The sequence below is a fragment of the Manihot esculenta genome, chromosome 6 (genome assembly GCF_001659605.2).
Source record: "Manihot esculenta cultivar AM560-2 chromosome 6, M.esculenta_v8, whole genome shotgun sequence".
NCBI lineage: Eukaryota > Viridiplantae > Streptophyta > Magnoliopsida > Malpighiales > Euphorbiaceae > Manihot > Manihot esculenta.
Window position 1 is genome coordinate 24,138,290 of NC_035166.2, and position 9,931 is coordinate 24,148,220.

At 34.2% G+C, this 9,931-nt stretch overlaps 2 protein-coding genes across 2 annotated transcripts; both read left to right on the forward strand.

Moving 5' to 3' along the window:
• The first annotated feature begins 230 nt into the window (after nt 1–230).
• LOC110616522 (ferric reduction oxidase 8, mitochondrial) lies at nt 231–3,734 on the forward strand. Its single transcript, XM_021758912.2, has 8 exons — nt 231–815; nt 1,043–1,136; nt 1,209–1,394; nt 1,481–1,718; nt 1,801–2,128; nt 2,223–2,481; nt 2,558–3,282; nt 3,389–3,734. The coding sequence occupies exons 1-8, from the start codon at nt 659–661 to the stop codon at nt 3,568–3,570; spliced, it is 2,169 nt and encodes a 722-aa protein (XP_021614604.1). The 5' UTR covers nt 231–658; the 3' UTR covers nt 3,571–3,734.
• Nucleotides 3,735–6,421: 2,687 nt separating this feature from the next.
• On the forward strand, nt 6,422–8,025 carry LOC110616741. The gene is made up of 2 exons (XM_021759220.2): nt 6,422–6,728; nt 6,814–8,025. Exons 1-2 carry the CDS (start codon nt 6,572–6,574, stop codon nt 7,272–7,274), a joined length of 618 nt encoding a protein of 205 aa, XP_021614912.1. The 5' UTR covers nt 6,422–6,571; the 3' UTR covers nt 7,275–8,025.
• Nucleotides 8,026–9,931: the final 1,906 nt, after the last annotated feature.

The following is a 9,931-nucleotide window of genomic DNA, read 5'->3' on the forward strand; positions in this document are numbered from 1 at the left end:
TGTAAGATTGTTGGATTCCCACATGCCATTTGATTCATGTAGTAGAGGTAATCCAAACTTGTACAAGGAGTGGAGAATAAATTTAAAGTTATGTTGGGTGTGGACCACTAGTCCACTAGTAGATACATGGACCATTTTGTAGAGTTAAAATCAAAAGATGATAAAGACAGAAAGCTTTAGCTTCAATTAACCACTGGAAATGATCTCTTTGCCTGCATATGCATACATCCTCTGACTTCTGAGAATGTCCTGTCGTCATTTTCCATTAAAATTGCTCCAATTAAAGTCATGTGATAACTTCTATTTTGTAATGGAGAATATTATTGACATGCTGAAAAGTTTTCTTCTCATATGATAAACATACATATCCATTTCATATCACACTGCAGAAAATTGACACTCGAAAACTAGGGGGAAGTGGATGAATGATGGGCACTTCTGGAAGATGCGTGGGATATGTATAATCTTCTTATGGCCTAATTGTGGTGTCTATACAAGTTATTAGCTTCGTTGAAAGCCAATGGTGGGGCTATCTGCAATTTTCTTGTAGCTGAATGGGTCAGTGGTTCTTTAGAATTCTTTATATACTGGACACCTTCTACACTAAGTGAAAATTAAGGAATGAACCATCCTCTTCAAGCAATCTTAGGAGGCAGACATGGCAAACTCTATTCTTCTTTCCATTCTAAAATTATTGATGGTCTTAATATTTGCTGGTTGGGTTTCTCTTTGGCTTCTAAAGCCCACTAATCTTTGGACAAGAAAATGGAAAGGAGTTGAAGATAGTGCGAGGCCTACTATATTCGGCTACTATGGTGGGTACTCAAAATCATCATCTGCATGTATTTTGCTTGCTACTATATCACCCATTTCATCAATGTAAATACAAGGACTTCTTCCGTAATAGTATTGAATCAACTATAAAGTGAGAGAATTACTCAAGATTAATCATTTGAATTCTCATTCTACCAACAAACAAGGATTCATGATTGTGATTTCCAACACTGCTACAAATGCTAATCTTATACTGAATGCATTACAGGTCTTGACTTTGCTGTCTATACATTCCCTGTAATTTCTCTGGCCATAATTGGACTTGTTTACTTGAATTTGCTGTCTAAGGAGACATTAAGAAGGTATTACTCGGGCATTCATTACTGGAAAGCTATACTTAAGTAGTTATTACTAATTATTCATGTGGATGACAGAAAAGCAAGCAGCTCAACTACTGGTTTCTCAAATCCTGTGATAGTCAACAGCTTTATTGGTATTTTGTCTGGCATAGAGATCCTGTGGGTGTTCCTTTTCATCCTCCTTTTAGGATGGACTTACTATACCCGTATCTCTAACGACTTCAAGAAGTTGATGCCAATCAAATTGCTGAAATTGAATTTGTAAGTTATAGTGATCCTGAACAAAATCTTGTAGATTTAGCAAAAGTAAAGAATATTAATCTTTCTGGTGTTCATCTATATTCTAGATGGCAACTCAAGTATCTGAGAGTGGCAACCCGGTTTGGTTTGCTTGCAGAAGCCTGCCTGGCTTTGCTTCTTCTGCCTATTTTAAGGGGCCTGGCCTTATTTCAATTACTTGGCATCCAATTTGAAGCTTCAGTAAAATACCATATCTGGCTTGGGACTTCAATGATATTTTTTGCCACTGTTCATGGTGGAAGCACCTTGTTCATCTGGGGTGTCAGCCACCACATTCAAGATGAGGTAACTTTTCCATGTGCATGGTGTAACTAATTGTTCCTGCTATTTTACTTTATTATAATTTCTTATTTCTGCTCAACTGCAGATGTGGAGATGGCAGAAAACGGGGAGGATATACCTAGCAGGGGAGATGGCTCTTGTCACAGGACTAGTGATCTGGATTACGTCACTTCCTCAAATAAGGAGGAGAAGATTTGAAATATTCTACTACATGCACCATCTTTATATTCTCTTCTTAATATTCTTCCTATTTCATGCTGGAGATCGGCACTTCTATATGGTTTTCCCTGGAATATTTCTTTTTGGTCTGGACAAGCTGCTTCGGACCATACAATCTAGACCAGAAACTTGCATTCTCTCAGCAAGAGTATTTCCAAATAAAGCTGTAGAACTTTTTCTGCCTAAAGATCCAAGTAAACTTTTTAGCCTTGCCAATTAATTACCATCACATTCGATTTGTGTTGTTACTATAATTTCTTCATGAGGTAGCTTTCCTACAAATTGCAGGGTTGAAATATGCCCCAACAAGTGTAATATATATGAAGATACCAAGTATATCCAAGTATCAGTGGCATTCCTTCAGTTTAGCTTCTAGTTCCAATGTTGATGATGAAGTGATGTCTGTTATATTAAAGTGTGAGGGAGGCTGGACAAGCTCTTTATATGACATGATACAAGCAGAATTAGATTCAAATGCAGATCATATGAGTAGCATACGTGCAGCAATTGAAGGCCCTTATGGACCTGCCTCACTGGACTTCCTAAGGTTAATTTTCTAGAACTGAACTACAAAATGAAGTACTAAAAATTTCATATTATTACTGACAATAAATCTTCTGCAGATATGACAGCCTGGTCCTGATCGCAGGTGGAATTGGGATAACCCCATTTCTGAGCATCCTAAAGGAAATTGCTTCTGTCCAAAGCAGCAGTAGACACAGATTCCCAACGCAAATAGAGCTTATTTATGTAGTTAAAAAGTCCCAAGACATTTGTCTGTTAAACTCAATTTCTTCTCTACTACTGAACCAGTCTTCATCCAAACAATTGAATCTAAGGCTGAAAGTGTTTGTGACGCAAGAAGAGAGGTCTAGTGCAAGCTTGAGAGAATTACTGAATGATTTATCTGTAGTACGAACAGTTAACTTTGACACAAAATTATCCAATTATGCTGTCCATGGATTAGAAAGTCCTCTTCGGATGGCTGCTTTAACTGCACTAACCTCCATTGTGTTCCTTATTTTCCTAATGTGTTTCAACAATATCTTTGTTTCCTCGGAGAAGAGTAGAGGTGCTGCCTCCGAGAAGATGACGGTTCTCTCTGAGAAGAAGGTCCCAAAAGATAAGACTCCGTCATCAGTGGTCGATATACTTCTCCTATCTTCTTTCGTCATTGCTATAGCATGCAGCACTTTTTTGGCATTCATTTTGAGATGGAAAAGGCTCACGAAATCGATTCCTCCTGTCTCCCAAAAACGAGCCAAATCAACGGAACCAAGTCAAGTGGAAACAATGAGTGGTTCTGAGAAGCATGAAATCCATCTTGGAGGAAGGCCTAATTTCCAAGGTGCTATATACAATTGCCTTTTTTTTTTCTTTCAATTCTGAAAAAAAATCTATTTTGAACTTTGATCTGTAATTATTCCCTGTGTTCTAACATGATATGCATATAGATATATTCTCCAAGTTTCGTAATGAAACTGGCGGATCTGACATCGGAGTCTTGGTTTGTGGACCTGAATCTATAAAGGAGTCGGTAGCATCATTGTGCCAGCTCAAGTCACAAGGCTTCAATGTGGGTGCTAACAAAAAGAAACCATACTTCAGTTTCCACTCCCTCAACTTCACTCTCTAGTCTAGACACTAAATATCAACTGCACAATAAATTCTTGTCCAGAGTATATGTAGCCTGCCCTTCTCTTCTGTTTGTATTCCTGAGCATGTGCTGCAAATGGGCTCCTTGCTTCCAAAATGTGCACATAGTAGAAAACTTCTGCTTCTAACTTGTGCATTTTACCTAACTTTTTTTTTTTCATTTCTATCTTCTAGACCAAATTGCAATTCATTTTCCCCCTTAATGGAGGGGGACAAAGCAAGCTTGGCTGCTCTTATGTGGTCAGTCCAATAATCCATACATGATCATTACCCTCGGCTATCAGAATCTAAAAAAATGGCTTGGCTTTCTGTCGACAATTAAAAATGGATATAAGCCCTAGTAAATTTAAGGCCCAATAAAACCAACGTACAATTTATGATCTGAAAATTTGACCACATCTGAGATTGATAGAGAAATATAATCCATTTTCTGGCCATGACCATATGAAGTTGACGCGAAAGAGAAATCTGTTCCATTGTCCATATTACTAGCTCATGGATTGAAAGTATGAATATAAAGCCAGAAAATAGCACAAGCATCCATATCCAAATCTCATCCATTTGAAATTTTGCTCTAGCCTGGATTTGGATCATAGCATATTATGGTGTTTCATATTCAAACCACAGCCACCTATATCACCTTCGTTATTATCCTCTTCTGCACTAATAATTATAAAGAATTTATATTCTCGTACTGAATTTCAAATTAATATATATATATATATATATATATATATTAATTTTGAGATTTATTTATTATTAAATATACAGGGGGGTCTTGCCCGGGCACTGCCTGCTCCAATGGTATTGGCATTTAGCGAGTGGATGTGTCATGGTGAGTTTTAAGGGATAGAGGTGGTATCTTAAATTCAGCAAAAGCGGCCGCTAACAGCCAATGGATGATGTTAGCATGGCTAACTGAGTCTGAATCTAGAAGAAGCTTTGTGACTGTGAAACGATCCACGTGTTAGGTAACGGTACTCTCTTTCTCTACTTGGCATCACCTGGCTTTATTCCCATCTCCAACTTCTTCTTGGGAAGGGAAATGAGTCAGCAAAGACCAAAAGACATCCACGTCTACCTCACTTACGCTGGTTTCTGCAGGCATTTGCGCATCCTAACACCAGCTTCTTCAAAAACTTCCTGCTGCTGAGTAGATTATTAAATTAAGACTTTCTTAAGATTTTTAGTTTAATCTGCTGTGTTTTAAATTATATTTTTTTAACTAAAATAAGTACTAATTGAAATATAAAATATTATTTATTGTTAACCTAATACTATATACATTCAATGGAAAATTTTTACACATATTAAATTTATATATTTATCTAATATAAAATTAACACATTATTTAAAATTTTAAAAATATTATTTAGAATAAAAAATTATATATATAAATTAAATTTATATTAGATGTGTATAATGTTTTACACATTTAAAGACGTGCAAGAATGAGTCAGCGGATAGGCACACGACAGATACACACACGTAAGTGGAAAGTAAGGCCGCCTGCCCTCTATAATCAATGCAATTAATGGGTTGTGTAAGAAAGCTTCGGCAAATTTCAGGCCCAATCGTGGAAGTTTGCTCGAAAATCTTCTACGGCTTTAATCATGATATGGTATCTCATGATTATTAATTAGGAAGGATGATCTGACATCCTACCTAAAGTACGAATTTTGGGGTCTGGAAACGCTCGAATATAATTTAAAATAATACAAATTTGGAGTCCCCCTTTTCTCGGTGATTCGAGGAGTGATCGCTTGCCACATCTAAATTGCTATTTTTATAGTTGAGCATCTTCCTTATTTGATGCTTCAATTAAACCTATAAAAAGAAGGTATATCTAATAAAAATTTAGAAAATTCATTTTTTATTTTCTAAAAAGAATATAATTTTCATAAAACATTAATAAAAATATTACTGTTATATTGCTAATAAGATAGATTATGTATCATTATCATATTGCTAAATGTAACAATTTAGGATAAATAATATTTTAAATGTATATACATAATGAAAGAAAGGAAAAGTAATTATAAGATAAATCAAAATGGGAAGTTGGTTATATATTGTAAAAAAATGATAAATTATTTTCTATCCATATATTTTATTAAAATATTAGTTGCTAATTTTTTTTGGAAAAGAAAAAAATTCAAGTTAAAATATTTTTATATTTTGCATAATTCATCCTTTTTGGTATTTAGTTAGATTATATAAAAAGTTATTCAATTTGTTTCAAACACGATACTGTTGTATTTTATTAATTATGATAATTTATTTTATATTTTGTCTTTAGAGAATAGTCATATTTTTTTATTATTTATATTGATATTATTTTAATCAATGAAATTTAAATTCGAATAAAATTTTACTAACATTTCTTTTAAATAAAATAACCAAATAGTTATACTTTACATACCATAGAGATATTTTAAAAAATTAAAAATAAAAAATAAAAAATTTAATAAATCCAAGAACATAAGAATTTAATAATATTTGATTAAAATACTGTAACACTGAGAACATAAATTAGGTATTGTTTGTTGTCCACCGCCTTATTTTTAAGCAAAGGAGAGACGCCCACCTGAATGAGGCCCACGTCGTTGCAAACACGCTCTTTACTCGTCCTTTCCTCCTAGAAAACGAATATCCCAAATCCCTTTGGAATGAAACTCACTCCTTCATCAAACCTTCTTCTTTACTCTTTCCTTGCCGTTTCTAACAAAGTTTTTAACCCCAATTGCGTGTGGGTCCCTTTTTTGACGTCACGCTCTCACCCTCCTCCCGGACCTCCCCCTCACTTTCCCTATTTATACCCCCCAATTTCACTTTCCTTTTGGTTTGAAACACAAACCATCCTTCCTCTCTGGAGTTTCCATTCTCCTCCTCCTCCCCCCCCCTACAGAAATTTCTTTTCGCATCTTCTTTTAGAATCAACCCGAAGCTTCTTTTTCCACTGTACTCTCCAAAGAGAAGACATGGTGAGCGATGTTGAACCAAACAGAGGCACTGATAATATTAAGTTCCTCTGCAGTTACGGTGGTAAGATTCTTCCACGATCCGTTGATGGAAAAGTTCGTTATGTTGGTGGTTTTACCAGAATTCTAACCGTCAATCCTACTATATCCTTTACAGGTTTGTTCATCTTTTTTGATTGATTTGTATATTAGTGGAACTTTCGATTCTGTTTTTATAGAAGCTGACTATGTGATTGTTACAGAACTCATGGTTAAGCTTGGAGAATTTTGTGGATATTCCGTGGAATTGAGGTGTCAATTACCGAATGGAAACTTGGAGATGCTAATTTCTATAAAATCAGACGAGGAATTAGCGCTTCTCATTGAAGAATATGATCTGCGTTGTCCTGGTTCGAAGGTTAGAGCAGTTCTCTCCCCTCCAGCGTCACTCAAAACCGTCTCTCCTCCTCCATCATCTCCTGCAAGTATCGATTTCTATCCAGTGAAATCGCCTTTTAGCGCATTCTCTCACCGACGATCTGGAAATTATTCACCGCTGATCGGATATCCTATTTGTGTTTATAAAGACTCCTGCAGAGTCCGGTACAGTGCTTTTCATGGACAAGTACACCCTGGATTAGTTTATTGTGACTCTTACTGCAACGGACAAGCAAACCCTAGATTACGTTGTTGTGACCTTTGCTACAGCAAGAACTGGCAATAACAGTTCAAAAGCCACAAATCTGGGATTAGTTAATTAGCCTTTATATATTAAAAACATAGATGATGAAATGGTAGGGAAAAAAATTACAGAGCGACGGCGAAGCTTTGGTATGCGATTGATAGTAGATTTGAGTAAGAATTTTAATTGCGTGAATTTGTTGCCCCGTGAGTGTTGATTGCTTGTTCCGATATTATGCCTACGATTGCGGCCGTTAAGACAAGCAGGTAGATATTGTGATATGCATGTGCCACGTGGGCGTCAGTGACCGTCACAGGGGGATTTAATGTTCCGTTATTACAGACAGGTCCTTGAATTCCTTCTAAATTTTGAGGCAATCTACAGTTTGAGTTGGTTTTACTGCGGAAACGTAGGTGATATAACCTTGACTGGTCTATAAGAAAGAATGCCTGGTGCCCTGGTCTTAGGTGGCGGGACGTGGCTGGCGTGCTGCTTCTGCTTTGATTTGAATTTTTTTAAATAATCGATTGGGTCAAAACTTGTGGGTTGACTGGTGTCCTGATCTATTTTTTTGGTGATTTGCAGGTTAAGAAATGGCAAGGAATCAGATGAGAATGTATCTTTGCCGTGGATCTGCGGAGAAGCATCTAAGAAACGCGCATCCATTGAACTTCCTTGAATTTTGGACCTCATAATTAAAATAAGAGAAATAAGAGAAATACAAAGAATTTTAAAATATAAACAAAGGAGTCTCACGTTAAAAAAAGAATGAAATTCACTTTATTATTTGTTATTGCATCGGATTTATTCAAAAAAAAATTTTCAAACTAATATTACTTATAATTCTCTCCCCATAAAACCTGGAAAAAAAAAGTGGCCAAATTTTTTTTTAAAAAAAGGCTGTCCTTTGGCCGAGTTCTATAAGAAACAATCTTAGTTAAAGCACGAGTTGATCTAAACTTATTCTAATCATGGGAAAAAGAAAACGTTTTCAATTTGCTCTCATTTAATATATATAAATAAATAATCTAATTTTTATAAATAAAAAAAATCAAATTATGTATTTAAAATAATATTAGTTTTAAGTAATCTTGTTTGTTTTGAGAACTTAATGAAGGAAGTGGCCATTCATATAGTGTTAAAATAAATTTTATTTGGTTTGTCATATTTATCAATTTCTCGAGAAGTATTTATCTCATTTGTTTAACTTCATTTAAAGAATCGGAATTTCAAACTAAAAATTCTTACTATTTTTCCTTTGCTCTCCGTCTCTTTTTTTTTTTCTTTTTGTATATATATATATATATATATATATATATATTCTTCCTCCATATATATATATATATTGTTGGTTGGTATTATGTGATTCGAGCACTAAATATTATAGAACGTATTATATTAAATTAATCAATATCTAGCATTAGAGTAGAAGCATTTGTATTATATTTTTTTTTATAATTTTTTTAATCTTTTTTTTAGTTATTTCAGAATGATTGTTCTTAACATATAAATTGATCTCTATAATTTTATTTTATTTTATTTTATTTTTAAAAAATTTCTCAAAATATTTCTTGATATTTAATAAAATTTAATATTTTAAAAATAAATATAATTGAAAAATTAATAAATTTTTTTTACTTAACATATATAAAAAAATAATGTGATTAAAAAGTATAAGTAAAGAAAGTATTATTTTTTATTTAAAATAATTTTGTTTTCTTAAAAAATTAATATCCAATTAAACAGATTACATCATATTTTTTAAAGTTATTTTCTGTTATATTTTTCAATAAATTATTTTAAACCAAACCAGATTATAGTATAATAGTTCATAATCGATTTATAAGGATGGAAGGCAAGTTCCAAAGGTGGGAACGAAATTTCAGGATCTCAATTTGTGGTCGGCCCTTTCTTGCTCCTTCTGTTCTCTCTAGATTTTAGTCCTTTGTCCCTTCCATGTTTATTCTCATTGAATCGAAGCCAGTTCTTTGTTAATGTTGATTCATGTGAAAGGAAATAGAATTTGAAATCTTTACTTTTTTTTTTTTATTTACAGAAATGTGATAATATATACATTAAGTTCATTCTTATTTAGAAAAACCTAAAAATATAAAATGAATACAAAACTTCCTATGCAGCATAAGCCAAACTTCCTATACTATACAAACTAAACTTTCTATATAGAAAATAAAAAATATTTACATACAAATTAAATCTTAAATCACGATAAATCGTCAAGACGTAAAACAGGTTGATAGGTCATTAAGAGGTCGGATTCTCCGGATGTTTAGTCGATAGGTCGGATCATCAGAACATCTAGTCGACAGGTCACTTCTAATACCCCTCAAGATGGAGCATGAAGGTTCTGAATGCCCAACTTGCCAAGGAGAAAATGAAATTGATCTTTGCCCAAGACCTTGGTGAAGATATCAACCGGCTGCACAGCACTGCAAACGTGGGCCGTGCGAATGTTGCCACATAGAATTTCATTGTGATAAAGTGGCAATCTACTTCAATATATTTGGTGCGTTCGTGATAAACAGAATTGGCCGCAATGTGCAGAGCAACTTGACTATCAAATTGCATAGGCATAGTATGAGACACACCAAGAGAGATTAAGAGGCCTTTCAACCATTTAAGTTCATAGGCGGCAGTAGTCATGGACCTATACTTAGCTTCAGCGAAGGAGCGAAACACGG

Bases quoted from the DNA above. Each gene is read 5' to 3' on its own strand.
- LOC110616522 (XM_021758912.2), top strand. From the start codon at position 659: ATGGCAAACTCTATTCTTCTTTCCATTCTAAAATTATTGATGGTCTTA. The intron at 2,482-2,557 runs GTTAATTTTCTA...AATCTTCTGCAG, and splicing joins GCCTCACTGGACTTCCTAAG to ATATGACAGCCTGGTCCTGA. The intron at 3,283-3,388 runs GTGCTATATACA...ATATGCATATAG, and splicing joins AGGAAGGCCTAATTTCCAAG to ATATATTCTCCAAGTTTCGT.
- LOC110616741 (XM_021759220.2), top strand. From the start codon at position 6,572: ATGGTGAGCGATGTTGAACCAAACAGAGGCACTGATAATATTAAGTTC. The intron at 6,729-6,813 runs GTTTGTTCATCT...TGATTGTTACAG, and splicing joins TCCTACTATATCCTTTACAG to AACTCATGGTTAAGCTTGGA.